At 38.5% G+C, this 25,778-nt stretch overlaps 2 protein-coding genes and 1 long non-coding RNA gene across 3 annotated transcripts in view; all 3 read left to right on the forward strand.

The window, feature by feature from the left end:
* Nucleotides 1-74: 74 nt before the first annotated feature.
* On the forward strand, nucleotides 75-5,691 carry LOC125559888. The gene is made up of 3 exons (XM_048722062.1): nucleotides 75-634; nucleotides 4,279-5,067; nucleotides 5,363-5,691. The coding sequence occupies exons 1-3, from the start codon at nucleotides 256-258 to the stop codon at nucleotides 5,689-5,691; spliced, it is 1,497 nt and encodes a 498-aa protein (XP_048578019.1). The 5' UTR covers nucleotides 75-255.
* On the forward strand, nucleotides 938-1,826 carry LOC125559789. Its single transcript, XR_007306443.1, has 2 exons — nucleotides 938-1,617; nucleotides 1,654-1,826. It is a non-coding gene; the product is annotated as an uncharacterized LOC125559789 (long non-coding RNA).
* The window catches only part of LOC5516654, a 192,681-nt gene continuing 171,953 nt past the window's right edge, over nucleotides 5,051-25,778 (forward strand). Inside the window, exons 1-21 of the mRNA XM_048721471.1 lie at nucleotides 5,051-5,067; nucleotides 5,363-5,734; nucleotides 6,364-6,576; nucleotides 6,829-7,054; nucleotides 7,288-7,406; nucleotides 7,993-8,711; nucleotides 9,084-9,736; nucleotides 10,124-10,253; nucleotides 10,358-10,417; nucleotides 13,896-13,990; nucleotides 14,232-14,352; nucleotides 14,821-15,119; nucleotides 15,506-15,635; nucleotides 15,741-15,800; nucleotides 21,056-21,150; nucleotides 21,388-21,508; nucleotides 21,980-22,278; nucleotides 22,665-22,794; nucleotides 22,900-22,959; nucleotides 25,317-25,411; nucleotides 25,647-25,767. Of these exons, the coding sequence (XP_048577428.1) occupies nucleotides 5,701-5,734; nucleotides 6,364-6,576; nucleotides 6,829-7,054; nucleotides 7,288-7,406; nucleotides 7,993-8,711; nucleotides 9,084-9,736; nucleotides 10,124-10,253; nucleotides 10,358-10,417; nucleotides 13,896-13,990; nucleotides 14,232-14,352; nucleotides 14,821-15,119; nucleotides 15,506-15,635; nucleotides 15,741-15,800; nucleotides 21,056-21,150; nucleotides 21,388-21,508; nucleotides 21,980-22,278; nucleotides 22,665-22,794; nucleotides 22,900-22,959; nucleotides 25,317-25,411; nucleotides 25,647-25,767 (3,780 nt within the window). The 5' untranslated portion in view covers nucleotides 5,051-5,067; nucleotides 5,363-5,700. The remainder of the gene's footprint in view (nucleotides 5,068-5,362; nucleotides 5,735-6,363; nucleotides 6,577-6,828; nucleotides 7,055-7,287; nucleotides 7,407-7,992; nucleotides 8,712-9,083; nucleotides 9,737-10,123; nucleotides 10,254-10,357; nucleotides 10,418-13,895; nucleotides 13,991-14,231; nucleotides 14,353-14,820; nucleotides 15,120-15,505; nucleotides 15,636-15,740; nucleotides 15,801-21,055; nucleotides 21,151-21,387; nucleotides 21,509-21,979; nucleotides 22,279-22,664; nucleotides 22,795-22,899; nucleotides 22,960-25,316; nucleotides 25,412-25,646; nucleotides 25,768-25,778) is intronic.

The raw sequence follows: 25,778 nt of genomic DNA on the forward strand, positions 1-25,778 counted from the left end.
AAAATTAAATTAAAATTAAAATTAAAATTAGAATTAAAATTCACCCAGACTTCCCACAGCCTGCGCGTCGCAAAGAGTTGTGGGAAGACGTAACGAGTCCAGAATTCGTGGAAAAGCGGAAGCAATTTATTCTAGATTCCAAGCAGTGAAACGCTCAACACAACGGCTACTGCTTGGATTCTAAACGTATTCGCGATTCGAGGGACATAAATCGAAAGATGTTTTTTGAAGTCCCAGTCCCGAAGTGAATTCAAAATGTCTATTTACTACGACGTGGATGATGAAGAATACGATGATGATGATGAATACGATGAAAGCGATTCTTACTATGATGATGACTATTTTGATAATTCTGATGATGACTATTTTGATAACTCTTATTACCCCGCTTATGGGCGCCGTTCTTTATCCCCGCCGCCCAAGGCTTTGCCAACGCTGGTCGACAGCTGCTGCAAAATTCTTTCTGCAAATTTCCCCATCAGTTATGTACAAGACCAATGGGAAACAGTCCCAGACGAGCTTCAGTTGAAAGTGATCTCAAGTTCTTTCCCTGCAGAGTTTCCTGCTACTGTTGGATCATCAAGTTCAGATTCTTCTAATCGTTGTTATTGCATACCTACCATCATCCAAACAGGTAAACATGGTCTAACCCACCAAATGCTTATCGCCTTGTGACAAAGAGTAGATTCAATTCTAGACGACATAAATTAGACATAATTTTAAATTCTTTTATTTAGTATACATAATCTAAGAGATAACTACAGGATAAGCTGGCTTTTCAAAAGAAAAATTAATGCACTAGTCACTTGAAACCACCAGCCCATGGAAGGGTGGAGGATTAGACTTTGATCCTGTACAAAACTGAGAAAAGCTCCCACCCCCTCGGGGAAAAACTGCAGTCAAATGCCCCTTCCCCTCAGGACTATAGGCGACTACCTGGCATTTGAGATAAAAAGTCATCTTAAATATCTTTCAAAGCAAGTACACTTAACTGAGTACATTTGTACCAATAACAATTAAGATAACCGTTACTAAAAAATGGAAAAATAAATAATCTTCATTTTGCATTAGCTATCACTCACATTTGTCTGCACACATATTGTCGTGCAGCTTGACACAGCCTAATACACAGAACTGCTTGCTACAGAAGAAAGTCTCAAACCAGAAACTGACTTGACTTTTGCAAAGTACATTTGTGAGGCTATTCACTTGTCCCAAAACCCCCAGGCTGGAGACAAACCTTAGAGTAAAAAACTGTCAATTCCCCCACCCCTCCGGATAAATTTTTGTTAAAAAGTGCTCTAAACCCCCACTTTTAACACCCCACTTCCCCGGGACCATGGGGGTGGGGGTTTCAAATGACAAAGTGCATAATTAAAAATTTTAATTTACTTGAAAGATCACTCAAATATTGATTGACAATTTTTTTTTTGATATACAACTCTTGCACATTTTTATATATCGTTCGAGAAACTCGTTCAAACAGCTCCGGAAGAACTTTCTGGATCCAATGTACGAAAGCTGATGAAACTCTGGGTAGGATTTTGTGCGATTTCGGTTTGCAGGGACACTATCCAAAAACCTCAAACTCACCGATACGGAGGGTACAAAATGCAGGTTGCAGGTCGTATGAAGGTTGAGTACAAAATGCAGGTCGGGTGATTTTATAGTTTTTGTAGCTATTGCGCATGTTCGAGTAGATGCTATGTCATCACGTCGAAAAAAAAAAAAAAAGAAAGAATCAAGATTTGCCGCGGTGTTTGCTGGGAAAATTTGACTTCGGGATATGATCGTTACGAAGCGCCAGCCTAGAATCACTTTATAAAGAAGAAAATATCAAAATAATCAAAAGATTTTGGGGTTTGTTAAACAATTCTTACATATTCGCTCCTATGCTAGCTTGCTTTGATAAACTCGAACGCGGCTGCATTCCATTCACATTCCGAATGATCTTTCAAACTTTACGTTAAGTTATTGATTTATAAAGAGTTTGCAATACGTGCCCAAACACACGAGCTCATGTAAAAACGCTCTCATTTGGTCATTTCGAGTATTTAAGCTCGGGTTTTTTCGCCCGTATCCGATTCCTTTTGACATTAAATCAAGTTGCAAAGCTTTATTGAGACAAGAACTTGCCCCCGCAAATTTACTTACGAATGATGATTTTGCACTTTTGATATTATATTAAGCAAAATACATATTGTACAAGAGTTATGTGATCAATTGTAGCAGGTATATCATCTTTGTGAAAGAAAAAGTAACTGGAATTCGACATGCTCGACGTGTCTTTTCGAACAGTTCAATACAAACACTAATCAGATTATTTTTAGAAGATATATTTTACGGTGTTGGCTTTGTGGCTAAGTGGTTTAGGTCAGTGATCGGAGTCCGTAAGTTACATGAAACCACGGGTTCGAGTCCTCCCCCCTGAATTTTTTTTTCTTTTTTTTAATCTTTGGGAGTCTACCGTTCATCAATACTTTTTATAGTATTATTATACTAAGAAATAACCTAGAGATATATGATAACATGCACGTTACGGGCCTATTTTTTCTTTTTGCTTTCTCTATCTCATTCAATTTCTAGGGCTCGCGTGACGCGTTAAAATATTGAATACTTAGATTCCCGTTTATTACTAAGCAATGACGACCTTTTGGAATAATACGAATATATCGCCAGCGATTTGCTGCACATAAAGCAAACTTGGGTCAAGTAACGTATAACAGTATAACAGTATAAATATCTCATTAAAAATTGTATAACAACGTAAACCCACGAATTTTTCTCCGCTACATGTTTAACGTACCGGTGCACCCCCGTTTCTCCCCTTCAAAAATGTCTAGATCCACCCCTGCTGTCCATTGCACTTATTAAAAAAGCTATATACTAGAAAGTAAACCATTTATCTAACAGATATAGTCGCCACATTATGGAGTTTATTCAATTTATTTTTGGTTGACGAGCAGCAAATCACTGGCGAGAAATTCGTAGTTTTCCAACGGTCACGTGATCTGTTACGCAACCACCTATACATATTTTTTTTCACTTGTCCATCTACCGTTATATATTAATTGACCCAAGTTTGGTTGATGTGCAGCAAAGTCACGGGATTGCTTATGCTTAGTTATGAAAGAGAATCTGAGCGTCACGTGAGCCGTAGAAATTGAATGAAATAGAGGAAGCAGAAAAAAACACAGTAAAATCACCCGACCTGCATTTCGTACTCAAACTGCATCCAACCTGCACCCGACCTGCAACCTGTACCTGCATCTTGTACCCCTCCGGTTTACCGGCGAGATTTAAATAATAAGAACGTTCAGAATCCCGCTGTTTAACTTCACTGTTTAAATTGACTGTTGTGTTTAGGTGCTAACATTTCCACGGTGTTTATCAAAATGTCTCCTTGCTAAACGAAAGAAAATTAAAACACACCCACACATAAACACACTGGACCTTAACCAACTAACACAGGACTAAAACTTTGCTTCACTTCTGTCACTTCCCTCCTCCCTCATATCTAATTACGCGTCCTCCGTGACTGCACACTCGCTCGATCTTGTTCAAGGGGGTAGCAAACCAGAAACCTTGGTAAGAAATGGACTGTGAAATGAGAATGTCAGGCCGATTTCAAATCCAGTATTTTGATCTGTTTCTCAGACAGTCCATATGGTTGTTCAATCTTTTGAATTTCACATTCGCATGTGTTGGATTTTCCTCCTTATATCTGAAAATAACTCATAGTGTTGGCAAACATTCCCTGCGATAAGCTGTACCGACATTCATGGCGAGCGGCAAATCAAAAGTGACGTCATTAACCGCAAAACCAATAGAAGCCAGGAAACGAGGCTAAATAACTCGTTGTTTTTCAACATCATGCCTAAGGTGGTCTATTTCTACAATGATAGCACTCTGTTTTTTTTGTACAAGCATTATGTTTTCTGGGAGCATATCCCCAGTTGACTGGAAACAAGGTATTCAATTCGATTACGTCATTTTTAATTAGCAATGTCAAACACAACACAAAAATCCATTTTTACGCATCTTTCTAATTTGTAGAGAGTATTTACCCCATTTTACATTCTGCGTAGAAGATTGCTAACCTGCTTAAAGGGCGATAAACATTTACCATTTTTATGTTTTGCTTGAATCAGAGTCAGAGTCCAATGCGATCAAATGCAATCCTGTTTAAGTCCGCATAGCAAAAGGTAGCAAAGCGAAGCTTGAAGAATGGAGAAGAAAAATTAAAGAATGTTCTGATTATTTCTTCTTTTCCAACAGGTTGTGAAATAAGGGCTACCGTTATGGACAACTATGTGACCATTCACTTTGATCGTGGCAAGTTCACCTCTGTAGACTGTACATGCAACTATCATAAGAACAGGGCCGAGGATGATCCCATGAATAGATGGTGCGCCCATGTTAGGGAAGCAGTTGCTATGCGGATCAATTATCCTGAAAAGATTAAATATTACCTCAGTCCTATCAACGAGTCACTTCAGAAACTTGACAGAATGAAGCTCCTAAAGCTAACAGGCTCTCTTCTTAATCGATATACCAACAATCCTGTTGTAGATTCTGCTCAAGAGCATCTCGATCAGCTATTGAACAAGACCAAGAACAGCAAGGCTTTCATCGATGTTTCGGGTAACCCAATTCCATCAGCTAGTCCTTTTGTGGCTTGTTCTTCAAGCTCATCAGGTTTTGATTCTGTCACCCCTTTTTCGTCATCCCTGTCGTCTAAAGGATTCAAGATGTATCACGATCTTAAAGACAATTCGACATCGTCTTTAAAACAGACGACAGTGAAAGAGGCTTGCGTCAGATCGCTAGTGGACTGCTGCTGCAACGTTCTCTCTGCAAATTTCTCGATCAGTTATGTACAAGACCAATGGAAAACAGTCCCAGACGAGCTTCAGTTGAAAGTGATCTCGAGTTCCTTCCCTGTAGATAAAGAAAAAGTAATGAAAATTGCAAATTTTGGTAGGAAAGAACACATGTATGGAAGCTATAGTGACCCTTTGAAAGCTATGTTCAAACCTAAAAACATAAGGGACATGAAGCAAATTGGTAAGTCCATTCAAAAGATCCTAAAAAAGGCTGTAAATATACTAAAATGCTCAATTATTTGTTATCTGAAGTAGCAAAGTTTTTTTCTCAGCCGAAACTGGAGTAGAATTAGGGACTCCTGTTTGTGAATTAGCACTAAAACGGCTAAACATTTGAAAATTTACCATTCATTTGTGACACGTCTTTTTTTTTTCTTTTCCTCAACTCTCTGTTTTCTGCGGCGTCCATGCGTGTTCAAAGCACATTTTAGTTAAAGTGTACAGTGCAAAACAGTGTGGTTGTGGTTATCTTCCAGGTTGTCGACTAAGTGCAAAGGTTTTTGGTTTGTTTTTTGTGACCATTTTCTTTGATCGCCGCAAGATCACTTCTGCCCACTGCTCATGCCAGTCACAGGGACCTTGGTGCAAACATGTGCAAGAGACAGCTCTTGAAAGGATTCGCCATCCCGAGAGAGCAACCTACCACCTACCAATCACTGACTCACTTTATCAATTGAACAGAGATGAACTTCTCAAGTTGGCAAGCATGCTTTTGAATTATCCTGATGAGATTGAAATGGTAGACAATGCCTTTCAGTTGATGGATGAGCTGTTGAACAAGAATGGCCAGCATTGCCATGCATAAATCAATGTCATGGATGGGGTGCCAGACGCTACCGCAGGACCAGGTATTTATTTAACGACCACTCGATGGTCATTACATGGCGTGGATAATTTGAGATAGCCCTCGATAGCCCACACATTATATTATCAGTTTTCCGTTGCTTGTAATTTCGAAACTCTTCAAATCGTCAAACATTTCCATTACCCCCCCTTCAAAGTGCATTTGTATACCCTTTTGTAAATATGAATATCAATATGGCTTTTGGAAATTGTACGACACACGGTGACATTACAACTACTTATACCGCTCTAGAAAAAGGTTTTGTTCTATGTTAATCGTTATTTGCTTTTTAGGTTTTCAATGAAATTATATACATTTCTCAAATAATTGAGAATATAGAGAAATCACAAAGAATAAAGTCCAACGCAAAGAATTTGGATTTTAAGCTCTTTGACCAATAATTTAAGGCCTGCCTGTTGCCTTTCTGTGGTTTTGGATATTCTTCTTAATGTTTTCAGTGTTCGATGTCACCCCAAGGTGCTGACCATTCAAAGGACGCTGTGTGTTTATATATTTTAAATTTAGTTGTTCAAATCGAGTGAACCGCTTATATTTGTTTGAAATGAGTCCTTGTGCTCAAAGCTCTGAATGCATAGAATGATGCGAAATCTAACAATGTTTCTTCCATTTCAGGTGTTGATGAAGAAAGTCATTGGGTGATATCTAAAGCAGATATCTCTCAATTCTTCATTGCAACCTACAGATTAGTGCAACCCATCATTTTTGAAATCAAAATATCTTCAAACACTCCTGCCAGCCCTTCATACACTCAAGAATCTCAAGAGCCCCAAGAGGAAACCCGCCATTGCAAGAGACCTTTCAGAATCAGTAGCCCTGTAATAAAAGGTGAAACCATTAGAATGTTCATATTAGAAAACAATGATGAAATAGTTTCAAATCACGCCACCTATGAATAAGGCACTGACCAATCAAAAAGCATGTAATTCTGTTATAGGACGGAAACCAGAGAAAGCGGTTAAGTTAATTATTGACGACAGTTAGCAGAATAGTGAATATCGCATCAGTAAATGGGCTACCTGTGGTAAATGGTGTTATAAACGGAGTTTAGATATCACAGGAAACTCTGTTTTTTTCCAGGCACCTGCACGAAGCATTTCCACAGCATTCACTTCCTCCCTACGAAACTTTTGGATACAGTCTATAGTCTGCTCTATGAAGACATTGACGAAGTACCCTTTATCATGACAAAGACCCTTGTTGATGGTCTGGAAAATAATGATGTGGCAAAACGGACATGGTGGACAGACTATCTTGATCTACCCATAACCTCGCTCGCTATGTCGTTCACTGCTACTCCTTTCAGGTAAAAATGCACTTTACACGTCCCCCCCCCCCATTGAAAGTGTGTATAATACAAACCAGGAGAATCAGATACGTATTTTATTTAAAAGCGTTAGACAACGCAATATGCATTTCTCCAAAAAGTATTTACCCTAAAATGATTATTGGTCGTGTATTTTGATATCTCGTAAAAGATTAAGGTCTTCTTACCACCCTGAGATATTTTTTAAATCATAACTTCTTTGACATCTTCAGCTGTGGGACGCTGTGTGATGAGCTGTCCAGACTTTGGCTGCTGGTTGTCCTCAATCCCAAGATGTCACACAGAAAGAAAGACGTTCTGACTGGATGGCTTGAGGAATTGGATTTGGAAAGTAAGTTGTCATGTTAATCTAGCCAAGATGAAACAAAGGATAAACGAAGTTCCTTAATGGGAAGTAAGTTTAGGTGAAAAAGGACGTATACACCTATTTCATAAAAGGTTGCACTCGAGAGTCAATGTTTCGTAACCCGCGGTGGTTCATGGGTAGCGCATAAACGGCTAAATCTTGTATCTGAAAGCCATGTGAATGTCCATAAGGACATAAACAAGAATTCTACAGCTTTTGAAACCTGTATTTGTATTTCATTCACGCTTATTTACTTGATACCCATGAAGCACCGCGAGTTACGATACACAGATTCTATGAGTGCAACCTTCGTTTCATAAACATGTGTTTTAGTCAGGTGTGGATCCAGAAGTTCTATATAGGGGGGGAGCAAGGTTTTCAGGAATGGGGGGCGGATTCGTTGTTCCTTTATGGATTTCCTTATATATGTTTCTTGTTATTTTTAAGCCAAATATATGAAAGTAAGGGGGCGGGCCTGTTAGTTATTATTGTACATTTTCTATACAGCAATCAATCAGTGTACCTCTCTAGGTTATTTCAGATATGACAACACTGAATGCGAGGTCTGTAGTTTACAGGGTCTTCAAGGATAAGCATCTTTTGCCTTGGATCGGTGTTGAGATTGCTCTTAACGTTTTACGGAATGTGGATTTGACAAGAGACGAGCTGAGATGCATAACAAACGAAGATGTTCCCTTGGCTACTGTCTCGGCAGTTAAAATGGTCCAGTTCAACCTCCAAAAATCAGACGTCGAACCAAATGAGCAAAGGGTTCGGCAGCCGTACACAATAAGGATTGGCACCGTGGATTTGGAAATTCAGACATGGTGTGCCATTATCCAAGCATTACAGTTTCGTCAATGCGATGCTGCGGCTACAAACTTGGCATTTGAAATCTCTGCAGCTTTAGTGAGCTTCTTCTTGGGTCAGATCCTTGGTCACTGCGACACTGACAAGTTGCCCTTCACTTTATGTGATCTAGCTAGCAGATCTGACGCCAAGTCGTACAGTCTTGAAGCAATGGAAGACGAGAAAGAGAGCAAACGCCCAGAACCTATTTGGCAACGAGATACCATTGTGGACGTCTCCACATTTGCTTTCCTGTTTGATGTCCTGAGTGTGGATGAAAGATTGACACAAGCGGCATTTGCACATCATCGCAAGTGTATTCTGAAAAGGCCTGACCAAGACGAGGAGGCCGTGAGAGGAATACATTCTGGAAATGAGATCCGGGATCTTATAGGACTGATTGGGCTGTTTCTTCCAAGAGTGCCTCTGCCTTTAACTGACGTAAGTTCTATAGATACAGTACCACCTAACTCGAACTTGGATTTTGCAAGATTTCGATTGGACTGGGTCGATTAAACATTTAAGATGAGCAAACTGTTATCATCTGTATATGCTTGATTTTACCACTCAATAATGTTTTTATTTAAAGAAGAATCACAATCTATCAAAATTACTATTTTGGGGAGAACAGAGAAAAAAGCTTGAGCTAACAGGGAAAAATCCGGGTTTTTGTTTAAGTTATGAGTAATAGCTGAGAATAAAACGGAATCCAAAGGTAATTTCACACTGATAGTTGTTTTTTCTTAAAATTATTTTAGGTTAAAATGATGTGTATAAAAATGGCATTAAAGTGCATGTATTTTGTATTGTCAGACTGATCAGTTTGACGCTGATAATTGGCTCGCAGTTCAACTGATGTCCAGACCAATCACTGTGAATTGGATGGTTCTCTGTCAGATAGCACAGTTTGTCCGTGACCACACAGCACACTGGTACCTGGCCCCGCCCAGCTCGCTCATTCGGGTCATCCTGTACCACGCCCCTTCGAACGCAGAAACCCTGGAGCTGGTTCTCGAACCTGTACTTTGTTGTCTTAGCTTTCCTTGTCCCAAGGCGGCGGAGACGGAGCATTTAGTGCTTTTGAATTCAGTGAATTCTCAACTCGTTGAAGAACTAGCAGTATTGGCGATCCTCAGATTAAGCGACTATGTAGATCGCCAGAAGATACTTGACGCAATCTTCACCCAAAATGGATACCTTAGAAAGAAGTTATTCGACATTGCCAAGTCTCTACGAATCAGAATGCTCCACAGTTCCATTAGTGTACAATGTGACACCGATAGATTGTCGTACGTAGCAAGAGCTTTGAAGGTCAGAAAAAGTGAGATTACTTTACGTTCTTACTGTCCGGACCATGATAATCAAGCCGACGAGCAGAAATTGATGCGGCTCATATTCAAGCTATCAGAGCACAGTCTGAGAATGAGCAAGTCGTGCAAGGGATATTCCAGGTCTGACGATCTAAGGTAGATAAATGTCATCTTCACGCCCTTGAAATACCTCTAATGATTCATCTTTTTTTTTCTGAGCGGTAGGGGGTTACAGTGTGCGTTTTTGAGAAAGCTATTCAATCTGGATAAGAAAATGGCATTCACAAGCTATTGACTATTTCTATCCCTACCCAAATGAATGATGCGACTTTGCATTTAACATTCGGCTAAAATATAAAGTTTCAGGAAGTTTACTTTTATTGTTAGCTGTAGACTGCAAAGCATGGGGGTATTCCTAACAAAAGGGACATGTTAAAAGCAGCTGTGAAGAGGGCTGCAGTGGCACTCAATGATCATGATACTTATTATTTGTAGGTTACTTTTAATTGTTGCTGATTCGTTTTATTGTAAACATCTTTCTAGCTGGCTGACGGAGCGAGTTCTGGAGATGGGAGAGCAAGGATTCTCTTTCTTCCTCACTTGCCTTGGTGGTGACTTGAGTGAGATGATAACAGCTAAAGAGGCTTTTCGGATGTGCGAAAAGTTCCTTGAGGTACCATTATGTATTGCTAGATGATATCATGAAAGAGGATATTAAATTGAATGATATTCCTGGATAACTTTATTTTCTCGTAACTTCCTGTTTATCTCTTCAAGAAATTCAAAATCTTCTTCCCGCTCGATGCGCCAAACAGAAAGACACCGGATCGTCCTGAGGTGAGAAATGAGATAATCATTTTGTTATAGAAGAAGAAAAGATGGAAAAACAAGTACTTGACGTTTTCTTTTAATTTTTTTTGCGTCAAACATAAGCCATGGTCCTGTATTAGTCTTTCAAAATCATTGTCCAAGAGGCCGAAAGATCTAATTGTTTTCAACTCACCAACGAGATGGCCAAACTTAGATAAAAATAAGGGACGCTTGAAAATGGTTTGTTTATCGGCGGTTGTTTTTCAGTGCTGGTCAATGGCCGCTCGTATTAGTTGCATTGAAGTGACTTCGAATTCAGTGCCATCATTTTGTCGAACAGAAGCATAAAGAACTTGAGACAGCGATTCAGCTAGTCATATCTTTTATTGGATAACTGAACTCTGTTTGACTTCTTTTCTGTAAATGAAAACCCGATAAAAATATTGCATCTCTCGGAAATTTCCCGCTGAAAGCTGGAGAACTTGAAAATATTACATGATGAATTTTTCGTTTTGGAGTTGTTTTCTTGCCGTTGTAAATCCCTTTTCCACTCTTAGTTTTCTCTTTAACTCGTGCTTGCAAAGCATTTACGAGTTATTGGAGGGACTTCTGTGTCACTCGATCATCGGATGATTGGAAGGATAACCCGTAAACTTTTTGTGGACTTTCTGTGCTTTCGCAACACAGCAATCCTTAGATCATCCTGTAAACTTCAGGTGTTCAACTTCCGGTTAAAGCTTAGTACTATATAGCCTCGTTCCCAGGCTTCTCCTTTGTAAGCTCTTTTTCCTAGGCTCCATGATGCAACGCGGTATTTTGTTTTCAAAATGGCGGAATGTTGTAGCGCTGACACTGCTTGAGAAAGCGGCAAATCAAACGTGACGTCACTAACGAGAAGCCGCGCAGCGAAAAGGAGCCTGGGACGAAGCTAAGTACTATAAATGAGGGCATCGACCTGTGACCGATACGGTCATTTCTTAATAAAGCCGTTAAGCATATAATAATATATAACCTAGTATTTTCAGAAAAGTCTTCGATGTTGGTTGAGCATGCGCCTTCGTCACCGACGTCAATCGATCTTTTACGGTTCAGTCCAATTCAAGTTGTTAGTTTGCAAACAAAAGACGTAAAATGCTAGCAAAGCTTTTAATTCTCTTTGTTTTAGTACTTGCCGATTCACGTCTCTGGGTTTTCGCGTTGTTTGTTTGAATTTGTGCTGAAAGAACAAATAGCCAAAACTTCGACTTTTAAGTCCGAGAAACATGAGGTGAAGGCTCGGTTACCTGGGTCTCTGTTTGCAGGGTAATAAAAAAAAAAGCCTCTGTTAGAAGGACAAAATAGAAGAGGATGGATTTCCACAAATTAATTTTTCACAATTCTTCCCAATCAACTAAACTAAATATCAAACAAAACTCGTACAAACACATACCCTGGTTCCAGAGCCTCGGACGTCTCTATTAATGGCCTTCGAGGTTGAGCGAAAAGAAAACTGTCAGAATTTCTTGGTTTCCATGGCCACGCGTCAATTGGCCAATCAGCGACCAAGTTCAGATTCTGAACCTTGCAGAAGTCGAAATAGCGCTTCGAGAGGCCAGAGGCTTCATCTTGCTTGCCACTAAACAGAGAGACGTTCGAGGCTCTGGAACCAGGGTAACAAACATATGGCCCCTGATTATTCACCGAAACAATTTTGCGCCTTTTTAGAATGTTAACATGCATAAAACACACTGTATGATAGTAGCGTGATAAATTATTGCGGGTATTTAATTTTGTTTCCGGAAAGAATGTGCTGAAAATTTCACATGCTAGCAAAAAGCTTTTCGATTCGTACGATACCAATAGTACTAAAGCTAATTTTAGTTACACGTCGACTCAGTAATGCCACGTTAGTGTAGCGGTGCGGACACTTGTCTCCGACCAGAGCGCTCTGCGCGAGAAATGGATTCCATGTCCAATACACCAAATCAATAACATAAGGATGAAAATATAATATGACGTAAAATTTTTGTTGATAGAAATAAATGTCACGTGAATAAGAGGCCCCGCCTTTTATTCTAGGACAAATTTCTAGCCCATATCGATATTTTTCCCTAAGTCCTCTCCAGATATTATGTAACGCATGGTTATCTAGCCTTGTGTGAATTTTTAGAGAGATCTGTTAGAGCGATTAAAAGCGAAAGCTTCGAAATATAGCAAATTTATTTAACAGCAAAGTTGCGATGACTACTTACGGCTCAATTTAAAACATCATTTTATGTTATATGTTCCTATCTCTGCCACTATGTTTTGGTATTTCTCAAGAAGCTATTCAGATGAAAGGGTTCACGCGATTTTGAATAAAAAGTCCATAAAGGTATAGTGGTGGCAATTGGCATATCTAAATAGTCCTTAAAAAAGTCGTCGCTATCCCACTATCGCACAACAGTCTTGACGCAGGGTCAATTCCTGTGCTAAGAATGTTGTTTTCTATTCGTTTCTCAGGTGGAAACTACAGATACGCTGTAAAGATACTGTTACTGTTAGCGATAGAGTGATTTTCATTAACCCGTAAACTACACTTTAGCGTATTACAATTTATTGTGATCTGATTCTATTGTTCTCTTTTGTGTTTTACTGACCATTACGCTTTGACTATCACATTTTGTTTCACGGGTTAATGAAAACCACACTACATATTCAAAACAGTATTAACAATTGGTCCAGTGAAGTGATTCCTGTGCTGGATTCGTAATCAAGAAATTTGCTGGGTTGGAAGACGTCATTAAATTAAACTGGCTTCCAGTTAAAGAGAACGTGAAATTTAATATATTAAAACTTGCTCACAAATCTTTATACAATAATAGCTTTCCTGAATATTTAAGACTAAGTGTTCGCAATGATACTGGATATAACTTGAGGTCATCAGCTGCTCCTGTTTTCTCAATTCCTAGAGAATCTGGAACTTTCCAACACTCAGCTGCCACTCTTTTTAATAAACTTCCACCATCGCTTAGGAACACTTCGGACTACAATGCTTTTTTGTAGGAACATTAAGAAGGACTTAAGACAGTCACTTTGAATACACGTTTAATCGACATTTTATATACATATTCTTAAATTGCATATAGATATTATAACTTAGAACTTACTATATTAGAATTTTTTTTATCAGTAGTGTATATTGTAGTGTATATTGTTAATTGTAAGTATCTAACAGAAGAAGAGCCTCTCAATTGTTGGAATCTGTAATAAACCATTATTATTATTATTATTATTATTATTATTATTATTATTATTATTATTATTATTATTATTATTATTATTATTATTATTATTATTATTGTTATTGTTATTGTTATTGTTATTGTTATTATTATTATTATTATTATTATTATTATTATTATTATTATTATTATTATTATTATTATTATTATAAGTTCTTCTTATAGAGTCTTTATGTTATTATGTAAAAACGTCATTTTTAGAAAGTGTCTAAAAGATGACTATATTGATTCTTTATAAACAGGGGGCAACTGCTTTGGTCAATGGCATCTTGGAGCTTTTCACAGATGTAGCATACAAGAATTCAAACTGGAGTGAAATTGAACTTTGCATTTCAAGGTATAACCGAAATACTGTGCCAAATGTTCGTTTTTGTGCCTAGCATCCACTTTTTCGAATAAAACTTCTGGTACGATAACGGAAAAGTTGATGGGTGTGGAGTTACTCACAGGAGGTGTACGTTTCAGTCCTGTCAAATCCAAAATATAGCTTTTTAATAAGATTTTTCTATTTAGGCCTTACCCATTCACCATTAAGGCGTTTTTTTTTTTATCACATTCAATTGTCACGCATTGGATAGTATGCCGTCCTCTCTGGTCCCCTGGATGGCTCAGCATCTCCGTGTGATAGCCCCTGACAAGCAAGTACCGTCAAGCATCCTACTATCTACTTCCAAGAAAACGTTCAATTACTTTAAGCAGGTAGGTTATATGGCCATATGTTAGAAAACTGTAATTCGGTTAATATGCTACCCTCGGTAAATAAAGATTATTGCATTGTATTGTAGATATCCACAGCGTTTGCTAATTCAAAGCATGAATTTATCGTGTAGTATTGTCCAAAAAATAGAAATAATTAATTCTGGTAGAATAACACACAGTTGCACCGCCGTATCAGGGGGTGGGGCGCTGGGGCATGTGCAGCCCCCCCCTCCCCCCAACATTTAAAAGAATTAAAAGGAAATAACAAGTAGGGGCATGACAGACCCCAATCAACGATTTTTTTTTTCAAAAATGGTAAAAACAAGGCGTTGGCAGTTCTGAAACACAAGAATGGGTAACCTCCTTTTTATTCCATATTAATGATTTGGAGAATAATCCACTTTCAATCACTCCGTTTTTTTTACATTTAAATCGCCCTAAATGAACTCGCTTCGTTTTTTTTGTCAGAATTTTCGGTCTTCAAGGGTCTTTTCCATGTCTCTTCAACAAGATGTGTATGAAGACACGACCCCTTTGTTGGTTGACCTGGCTTTTGATCTAGGCGTCCTGGGATTGAAAGCTTTCTCTAGCGAGTCTCGCAGGGATGATGACACGACAGACAAGATGCGTAGTTACATCAGTAACTTTTGTGACCATGATAATCAAGCCGACGAGCAGAAATTGATGCGACTCATATTCAAGCTATCAGAGCTTAGTCTGAGACTGAGCAAGTCGTGCAAGGGATATTCCAGGTTTAACGATCTAAGGTAGATAAATGTCATCTTCACGCCCTTGAAATCCTCTGATGATTCATCTTTTTTTTCTGAGCGGTAGGGGGTTACAGTGCGCGCTTTTGAGAAAGCTATCCAATCTGGATAAGAAAATGGCATTCACAAGCTATTGACTATTTCTATCACTACCAAAAAAAAATGATGCGACTTTGCATTTAACATTCGGCTAAAATATAAAGTTTCAAGAAGTTTACTTTTATTGTTAGCTGTAGACTGCCAAGCATGGGGGTATTCCTAACAAAAGGGACATGTTAAAAGCAGCTGTGAAGAGGGCTGCAGTGGCACTCGATGATCATGATACTTATTATTTGTAGGTTACTTTTGATTGTTGCTGATGCGTTTTATTGTAAACATCTTTCTAGCTGGCTGACAGAGCGAGTTCTGGAGATGGGAGAGCAAGGATTCTCTTTCTTCCTCACTTGCCTTTGTGGTGACTTGAGTGAGATGATAACAGTTGAAGAGGCTTTTCAGATGTGCAAAGAGTTCCTTGAGGTACCATTATGTATTGCTAGATGATATCATGAAAGAGGATATCAAATTGAATGATATTCCTGGATAACATTTTATTTCTCGTAACATCCTGTTTATCTCTTCAAGAAATTCAAAATCTTCTTCCCGCTGGATGCGCCAAACAAAAAGACACCGGATCGTCCTGAGGTGAGAAATGAAATAATCATTTTGTCATAGAAGAAGAAAAGATGGGAAAGCAAGTACTTGACGTTTTCTTTTAACTTTTTTTGCGTCAAACATAAGCCATTGTATTAGTCTTTTAAAATCATTGTCCAAGAGGCCGAAAGGTCTAATTGTTTTCAACTCACCAACGAGATGGCCAAACTTAGATAAAAATAAGGGACGATTGAAAATGGTTTGTTTATCGGCGGTTGTTTTTCAGTGCTGGTCAATGGCCGCTCGTATTGGTTGCATTGAAGTGACTTCGAATTCAGTGCCATCATTTTGTCGAACAGAAGCATAAAGTACTTGAGACAGCGATTCAGCTAGTCATATCTTTTATTGGATAACTGAACTCTGTTTGACTTCTTTTCTGTAAATGAAAACCCGATAAAAATATTGCATCTCTCGGGAATGTCCCGCTGAAAGCTGGAGAACTTGAAAATATTACATGATGAATTTTTCGTTTTGGAGTTGTTTTCTTGCCGTTGTAAATCCCTTTTCCACTCTTAGTTTCCTCTTTAACTCGTGCTTGCAAAGCATTTACGAGGGTTATTGGAGGGACTTCTGTGTCACTCGATCATCGGATGATTGGAAGGACAACCCGTAAATTTTTTGTGGACTTTCTGTGCTTTCGCAACACAGCAATCCTTAAATCATCCTGTAAACTTCCGGTGTTCAACTTCCGGTTAAAGCTTAGTACTATATAGCCTCGTTCCCAGGCTTCTCCTTTGTAAGCTCTTTTTCCTAGGCCCCATGATGCAACGCGGTATTTTGTTTTCAAAATGGCGGAGTGTTGTAGCGCTGACACTGCTTGAGAAAGCGGCAAATCAAACGTGACGTCACTAACGAGAAGCCGCGCAGCGAAAAGGAGCCTGGGACGAAGCTAAGTACTATAAATGAGGGCATCGGCCTGTGACCGATACGGTCATTCCTTAATAAAGCCGTTAAGCATATAATAATATATAAGCTAGTGTTTTCAGAAAAGTCTTCGATGTGGGTTGAGCATGCGCCTTCGTCACCGACGTCAATCGATCTTTTACGGTTCAGTCCAATTCAAGTTGTTAGTTTGCAAACAAAAGACGTAAAATGCTAGCAAAGCTTTTAATTCTCTTCGTTTTAGTACTTGCCGATTCACGTCTCTGGTTTTTCGCGTTGTTTGTTTGAATTTGTGCTGAAAGAACAAATAGCCAAATCTTTGACTTTTAAGTCCGAGAAACATGAGGTAAAGGTTCTGTTACCTGGGTCTCTGTTTGCAGGGTAATAAAAAAAAGCCTCTGTTAGAAGGACAAAATAAAAGAGGATGGATTTCCACAAATTAATTTTTCACAATTCTTCCCAATCAACTAAACTAAATATCAAACAAAACTCGTACAAACACATACCCTGGTTCCAGAGCCTCGAACGTCTCTATTAATGGCCTTCGAGGTTGAGCGAAAAGAAACTGTCAGAATTTCTTGGTTTCCATGGCCACGCGTCGATTGGCCAATCAGCGACCAAGTTCAGATTCTGAACCTTGCAGAAGTCGAAATAGCGCTTCGAGAGGCCAGAGGCTTCATCTTGCTTGCCACTAAATAGAGAGACGTTCGAGGCTCTGGAACCAGGGTAACAAACATATGGCCCCTGATTATTCACCGAAACAATTTTGCGCCTTTTTAGAATGTTAACATGCATAAAACACACTGTATGATAGTAGCGTGATAAATTATTGCGGGTATTTAATTTTGTTTCCGGAAAGAATGTGCTGAAAATTTCACATGCTAGCAAAAAGCTTTTCGATTCGTACGATACCAATAGTACTAAAGCTAATTTTAGTTACACGTCGACTCAGTAATGCCACGTTAGTGTAGCGGTGCGGACACTTGTCTCCGACCAGAGCGCTCTGCGCGAGAAATGGATTCCATGTCCAATACACCAAATCAATAACATAAGGATGAAAATATAATATATAGATTTAGGCACTGCCTAAAAGCGGAGCCAGCAAGCAATCAATTTAAGCCATATTATAATACCTATATATGTATGTATATATGTAATGTGTGAGTAAATCCATCCATAGAAAAGTGCTTGATGCACAGGTGTAGAGTGGAATATGTGTATATATATATTTTTATTGTTGTTTTACCCGGAAAAACTTGTTGGGTGTATATGGAGGTATCATACAATAGTGAATATTGAAGAGTTGAAAATGAATTAAAGTTTTTTACAGTAAAATGGGTGCTTTTTTATTCTCTTTAACATTTAAAACCATATCAGCACACAACGCGTTTCTATACATTAGCATATCGTTTTTGCCAGTAAATGTGCTCCATACTTGCCTACACTGTCCAAATTTACTTTCTTCCTTTCACATAGCACTACTACTAGATTTTTATAATTTTCTCTCAGTTGAAGGGTAATAAAAGTAATTTGGTAGAAATTACAAATATTGGGTAAACAGTTTTATCAACCTTCTTTACTGTTTTTTTTTTTGGCTAATACTCTTTGAATTGACACTTTGTCTTGGGTGGATCGTACAAAACACTGACCCTCGATGAGGAGAGCCATGGACCCACTAGATCCCCATGTTGAAGCATCATGGTTTCAAGGGTATGTAGACCTGGTATTTTTGTTTTAAAACATAAAATAGTGCCTGGTGTGGTATTACAAAAAGATGCAGTTTGTCAAAAAAAGGTAGCTATATTTTCATTTCACATCACTTCCATGAACAGTGCTAAATTATCTTTGAAATAACTGCAGGAAAGGTCAAATGGTACATTGCTGTTGATTTTTGCAAATATCATCTCAGATTCCTAAGTATTGAGCTGTATTCATATCAGCTATTTGAAAAGTAGATTGCTCACAAAACCCTGTGCAGTTAATTAGTTCAAATTGAAACTATATATTTTTTTTACTAGAAAACCCATTTAGTCCATTTGCAATAAGGGCCAATGTTGGTCAGTGTTTTGTACCAGCCACTTTGTCAAAGGGTGAATGAAATAAACCACTCTAACTTGTTTTCAAAGTTTCTGACTACTTTTAGTTTATTTTATTTGCCTGGTTAGTTTTTTTATAACAAGTTTTCATTTGTAACTATTATCTATCTTTTTGTTACTTAGCTGTATAAATGAATACATCCTGCCCTACACCATGCCTTTAAAGCTGTCAGCTTACTTGAGTTGGGATTCGCCTGAAAAAAAATTTGAGAACAGTGACAAAACGCTACGGAAGAATACTAAAGATGTAAATGTTATGCTGCACAAAACCTAATTGATAAACCTAAAATTAAAAATAATTCCAAGTAACCTTTAAAATAGAACATTGAACAGAAAATTAATATATGAAGTCTGTTTTTAGGGGCTAATGAGCCAGAGGTTGAATTGCCTTTTGACCTTTTTCTTAGGAAAAGCTGTAGAGAAAAACTATAGATATCGAACTAAATGCTGTCTTTAGTTTTCTATGAAAAATGAAGAGATAGGAGTTTTGAGATGTTGTATGAAAACGTTGAGCTGGGGTATTTAAGATTTCTTTTTGTGAAAAAGAATCATAAGCATAAAGGGAACTGTGTAGGTAAAGCAGATCTTTTTAGAACCTATTACCTCCATGAACCTTTTTTCTACATTAAATTTTATAAATGTTATTCGAACTCACAAAATATAAACTAAAACATTTCCTCGCTCGATAATTTTCTAAAAGAGCTGACAGAACTTAAATGTGATGAAGAATCTCCAGATAAGAAATCGTTCTTTATTTACAGTTAAAAAGTTATCCCACTTAAGTTAAAAAGGTTAAGATAAGGTTAGTTCACTTCTTGGATGAATTAAAAGCAAAGAAATAACAACATTTTCTAAAACAAACGCGACGTTTGTTTACGAACAATCAATCGCACAATTTCTATCCTTTTTTATGGGATAATGTACGAATAAAGTAGCTGAATTACTAGTTAGGAACTAGACATAATAAAACATCAACATCCCATCATGGCTTTAACTGTTTGAGTGCTAGAAATTTTCCATAGCTTCGACGAAGTTTATAAAATTGATAGCCTGCGAACAGGTTCTCTTTGTGCTGAATCGGACGTTTAGCCTTTTGAAGGTTCCTCTTTGTGCTGAATCGGACTTTTAGCCTTGCTAGTGTTCAGGAGCCATGTGGCGAGCGGTTTTAGTTGGAGGGGGCTTGGGGCCGAGCAAAGAAGTGCTTCGCACGTCGTAAAGCGTCCACAACAAACTGCCCACACAAACAAACTTTTCGCTCGGCCCACACACTAGCGCCTGTGTGCAGGCTATAAAATTGACGTCTTACTTACCTTCTTTTTCCAAACCCATCCTTTGTCCTTCCATTCATCGTTTGTACGTCTTTTTATTATAAAAGTGTTAAGATGTGTCGAATTTCTTTCTTGGCTTTAGCCACGGCGAAAATAATGCAAAAACTTTATCAATTCACGGTGTCGGCCGCGAGTTAGAAGAGCAAAACGCGGGAAAAATTAGACGCAGGGTTCCCGTGAGTGTAAATACAAAAACACTAGAAACTAAATAATTGTAATTTTTGATGCAACTTTCGGGGTTTTATTAAGTATGTAGCATTCTCGGATAGTGCTATAATATATTCTTGTAAAATTATTTCACTGAGGTGGCGTTTTGCTAAGTTATTGCAAATTGTGCTGGCTCCACGGACAGGCGGGCGACACCACAGGGTACCCGCGCAATGACCAAAAAAACTTAGTCGCATAGTTATATACCATTTCTCTATGCCTATGGAGCTTCGCGCGCGGCCTGCGGCCGCGCTGGATCCGCGATGAAATAAATGTCACGTGAATAAGAGGCCCCGCCTTTTATTCTAGGACAAATTTCTAGCCCATATCGATATTTTTTCCTATGTCCTCTCCAGATATTATGTAACGCATGGTTATCTAGCCTTGTGTGAATTTTTAGAGAGATCTGTTAGAGCGAAAGCTTCGAAAAAGCGAAAGCTTCGAAATATAGCAAATTTATTTAACAGCAAAGTTGCGATGACTACTTACGGCTCAATTTAAAACATCATTTTATGTTATATGTTCCTATCTCTGCCACTATGTTTTGGTATTTATCAAGAGGCTAGTCAGATGAAAGGGTTCACGCGATTTTGAATAAAAAGTCCATAAAGGTATAGTGGTGGCAATTGGCATATCTAAATAGTCCTGAAAAAAGTCGTCGCTATCCCACTATCGCACAACGTCATATTTAGAAAGTGTCTAAAAGATGACTTTACTGATTCTTTATAAACAGGGGGCAACTGCTTTGTTCACTAGCATCTTGGAGCCTTTCACAGATGTAGCATACAAGAATTCAAACTGGAGTGAAATTGAACTTCACATTTCAAGGTATAACCGAAATACTGTGCCAAATGTTCGTTTTTGTGCCTAGCATCCACTTTTTCGAATAAAACTTCTGGTACGATAACGGATAAGTTGATGGGTGTGGAGTTACTCACAGGAGGTGTACGTTTCAGTCCTGTCAAATCCAAAATATAGCTTTTTGATAAGATTTTTCTATTTATGCCTGACCCCTTCACCATTAAGGCGTTTTTTTATCACATTTAATTGTCATGCATTGGATAGTATGTCGTTCTCTCTGGTCCCCTGGATGGCTCAGCATCTCCGTGTGATAGCCCCTGACAAGCAAGTACCGTCAAGCATCCTACTATCTACTTCCAAGAAAACGTTCAATTACTTTAAGCAGGTAGGTTACATGGCCATATGTTAGAAAACTGTAATTCGGTTAATATGCTACCCTCAGTAAATAAAGATTATTGCATTGTATTGTAGATATCCACAGCGTTTGCTAATTCAAAGCAGGAATTTCAGGTCTAGTATTGTCCAAAAAATAGAAATAGTTAATTCTGGTAGAATAACACACAGTTGCACGGCCGTATCAGGGGGTGGGGCGCTGGGGCATGTGCAGCCCCCACCCCTCCCCCAACATTTAAAAGAATTAAAAGGAAATAACAAGTAGGGGCATGACAGTACCCCAATCAACGTTTTTTTTTTTCAAAAATGGTAAAAACAAGGCGTTGGCAGTTCTGAAACACAAGAATGGGCAACCTCCTTTTTATTCCATATTAATGATTTGGAGAATAATCCACTTTCAATCACTCCGTTTTTTTTACATTTAAATCGCCCTAAATAAACTCGCTTCGTTTTTTTTTGTCAGAATTTTCGGTCTTCTAGTGTCGGTTCCATGTCTCTTCAACAAAATGTGTATGAAGACACGATCCCTCCGTTGGTTGACCTGGCTTTTGATCTAGGCATCCTGGGATTAAAAGCTTTTTCTAGCGAGTCTCGCACGGATGATGACACGACAGACAAGATGCGTAGTTACATGAGTAACTTTTGTGACCATGATAATCAAGCCGACGAGCAGAAATTGATGCGACTCATATTCAAGCTATCAGAGCTTAGTCTGAGACTGAGCAAGTCGTGCAAGGAATATTCCAGGTCTAACGATCTAAGGTAGATAAATGTCATCTTCACGCTCTGGAAATGTCTCTGATAATTCATCTTTTTTTCTGAGCGGTAGGGGGTAACAGTGCGCGCTTCTGAGAAAGCTATCCAATCTGGATAAGAAAATGACATTCACAAGCTATTGACTATTTCTATCACTATCCCAAAAAAATGATGCGACTTTGCATTTAACATTCGGCTAAAATATAAAGTTTCAAGAAGTTTACTTTTATTGTTAGCTGTAGACTGCAAAGCATGGGGGTATTCCTAACAAAAGGGACATGTTAAAAGCAGCTGTGAAGAGGGCTGCAGTGGCACTCGATGATCATGATACTTATTATTTGTAGGTTACTTTTGATTGTTACTGATGCGTTTTATTGTAAACATCTTTCTAGCTGGCTGACGGAGCGAGTTCTGGAGATGGGAGAGCAAGGATTTTCTTTCTTCCTTACTTGCCTTTGTGGTGACTTGAGTGAGATGATAACAGCTCGAGAGGCTTTTCAGATGTGCGAAAAGTTCCTTGAGGTACCATTATGTATTGCTAGATGATATCATGAAAGAGGATATCAAATTGAATGATATTCCTGGATAACTTTTTATTTCTCGTAACTTCCTGTTTATCTCTTCAAGAAATTCAAAATCTTCTTCCCGCTGGATGCGCCAAACAAAAAGACACCGGATCGTCCTGAGGTGAGAAATGAGATAATCATTTTGTTATAGAAGAAGAAAAGATGGGAAAGCAAGTACTTGACGTTTTCTTTTAAATTTTTTTTTTGCGTCAAACATAAGCCATGGTCCTATATTAGTCTTTCAAAATCATTGTCCAAGAGGCCGAAAGATCTAATTGTTTTCAACTCACCAACGAGATGGCCAAACTTAGATAAAAATAAGGGACGATTGAAAATGGTTTGTTTATCGGCGGTTGTTTTTCAGTGCTGGTCAATGGCCGCTCGTATTAGTTGCATTGAAGTGACTTCGAATTCAGTGCCATCATTTTGTCGAACAGAAGCATAAAGTACTTGAGACAGCGATTCAGCTAGTCATATCTTTTATTGGATAACTGAACTCTGTTTGACTTCTTTTCTGTAAATGAAAACCCGATAAAAATATTGCATCTCTCGGGAATTTCCCGCTTAAAGCTGGAGAACTCGAAAATATTACATGATGAATTTTTCGTTTTGGAGTTGTTTTCTTGCCGTTGTAAATCCCTTTTCCACTCTTAGTTTCCTCTTTAACTCGTGCTTGTAAAGCATTTAGGAGTTATTGGAGGGACTTCTGTGTCACTCGATCATCGGATGATTGGAAGGACAACCCGGAATTTTTTTGTGGACTTTCTGTGCTTTCGCAACACAGCAATCCTTAAATCATCCTGTAAACTTCCGGTGTTCAACTTCTGGTTAAAGCTTAGTACTCGTTCCCAGGCTTCTCCTTTGTAAGCTCTTTTTCCTAGGCCCCATGATGCAACGCGGTATTTTGTTTTCAAAATGGCGGAATGTTGTAGCGCTGACACTGCTTGGGAAAGCGGCAAATCAAACGTGACGTCACTAACGAGAAGCCGCGCAGCGAAAAGGAACCTGGGACGAAGCTAAGTACTATAAATGAGGGCATAGACCTGTGACCGATACGGTCATTTCTTAATAAAGCCGTTAAGCATATAATAATATATAAGCTAGTATTTTCGGAAAAGTCTTCGATGTGGGTTGAGCATGCGCCTTCGTCACCGACGTCAATCGATCTTTTACGGTTCAGTCCAATTCAAGTTGTTAGTTTGCAAACAAAAGACGTAAAATGCTAGCAAAGCTTTTAATTCTCTTCGTTTTAGTACTTGCCGATTCACGTCTCTGGTTTTTCGCGTTGTTTGTTTGAATTTGTGCTGAAAGAACAAATAGCCAAATCTTTGACTTTTAAGTCCCAGAAACATGAGGTAAAGGCTCTGTTACCTGGGTCTCTGTTTGCAGGGTAATAAAAAAAAGCCTCTGTTAGAAGGACAAAATAGAAGAGGATGGATTTCCACAAATTAATTTTTCTCAATTCTTCCCAATCAACTAAACTAAGTATCAAACAAAACTCGTACAAACACATACCCTGGTTCCAGAGCCTCGAACGTCTCTATTAATGGCCTTCGAGGTTGAGCGAAAAGAAAACTGTCAGAATGTCTTGGTTTCCATGGCCAGGCGTCAATTGGCCAATCAGCGACCAAGTTCAGATTCTAAACCTTGCAGAAGTCGAAATAGCGCTTCGAGAGGCCAGAGGCTTCATCTTGCTTGCCACTAAATAGAGAGACGTTCGAGGCTCTGGAACCAGGGTTACAAACATATGGCCCCTGATTATTCATCGAAACAATTTTGCGCCTTTTTAGAATGTTAACATGCATAAAACACACTGTATGATAGTAGCGTGATAAATTATTGCGGGTATTTAATTTTGTTTCCGGAAAGAATGTGCTGAAAATTTCACATGCTAGCATAAAGCTTTTCGATCCGTACGATACCAATAGTACTAAAACTAATTTTAGTTACACGTCGACTCAGTAATGCTACGTTAGTGTAGCGGTGCGGATACTCCGACCAGAGCGCACTGCGCGAGAAATGGATTCCATGTCCAATACACCAAATCAATAACATAAGGATGAAAATATAATATGACGTAAAATTTTTGTTGATTGAGTCCTCTCCAGATATTATGTAACGCATGGTTATCTAGCCTTGTGTGAATTTTTAGAGAGATTTGTTAGAGCGATTAAAAGCGAAAGCTTCGAAATATAGCAAATTTATTTAACAGCAAAGTTGCGATGAATACTTACGGCTCAATTTAAAACATCATTTTATGTTATATGTTCCTATCTCTGCCACTATGTTTTGGTATTTATCAAGAAGCTATTCAGATGAAAGGGTTCACGCGATTTTGAATAAAAAGTCCATAAAGGTATAGTGGTGGCAATTGGCATATCTGAATAGTCCTGAAAAAAGTCGTCGCTATCCCACTATCGCACAACGTCATTTTTAGAAAGTGTCTAAAAGATGACTTTACTGATTCTTTATAAACAGGGGGCAACTGCTTTGGTCAATGGCATCTTGGAGCCTTTCACAGATGTAGCATACAAGAATTCAAACTGGAGTGAAATTGAACCTTGCATTTTAAGGTATAACCGAAATACTGTGCCAAATGTTCGTTTTTGTGCCTAGCATCCACTTTTTCGAATAAAACTTCTGGTACGATAACGGATAAGTTGATGGGTGTGTTACTCACAGGAGGTGTACGTTTCAGTCCTGTCAAATCCAAAATATAGCTTTTTGATAAGATTTTTCTATTTAGGCCTTACCCATTCACCATTAAGGCGTTTTTTTTATCACATTTAATTGTTACGCATTGGATAGTATGTCGTCCTCTCTGGTCCCCTGGATGGCTCAGCATCTCCGTGTGATAGCCCCTGACAAGCAAGTACCGTCAAGCATCCTACTATATACTTCCGAGAAAACGTTCAATTACTTTAAGCAGGTAGGTTACAT

Source organism: Nematostella vectensis, chromosome 14 (genome assembly GCF_932526225.1).
Source record: "Nematostella vectensis chromosome 14, jaNemVect1.1, whole genome shotgun sequence".
Lineage (NCBI taxonomy): Eukaryota > Metazoa > Cnidaria > Anthozoa > Actiniaria > Edwardsiidae > Nematostella > Nematostella vectensis.

Bases quoted from the DNA above. Each gene is read 5' to 3' on its own strand.
- LOC125559888 (XM_048722062.1), top strand. From the start codon at position 256: ATGTCTATTTACTACGACGTGGATGATGAAGAATACGATGATGATGAT. The intron at 635-4,278 runs GTAAACATGGTC...CTTTTCCAACAG, and splicing joins ACCTACCATCATCCAAACAG to GTTGTGAAATAAGGGCTACC. The intron at 5,068-5,362 runs GTAAGTCCATTC...GTTATCTTCCAG, and splicing joins AAGGGACATGAAGCAAATTG to GTTGTCGACTAAGTGCAAAG.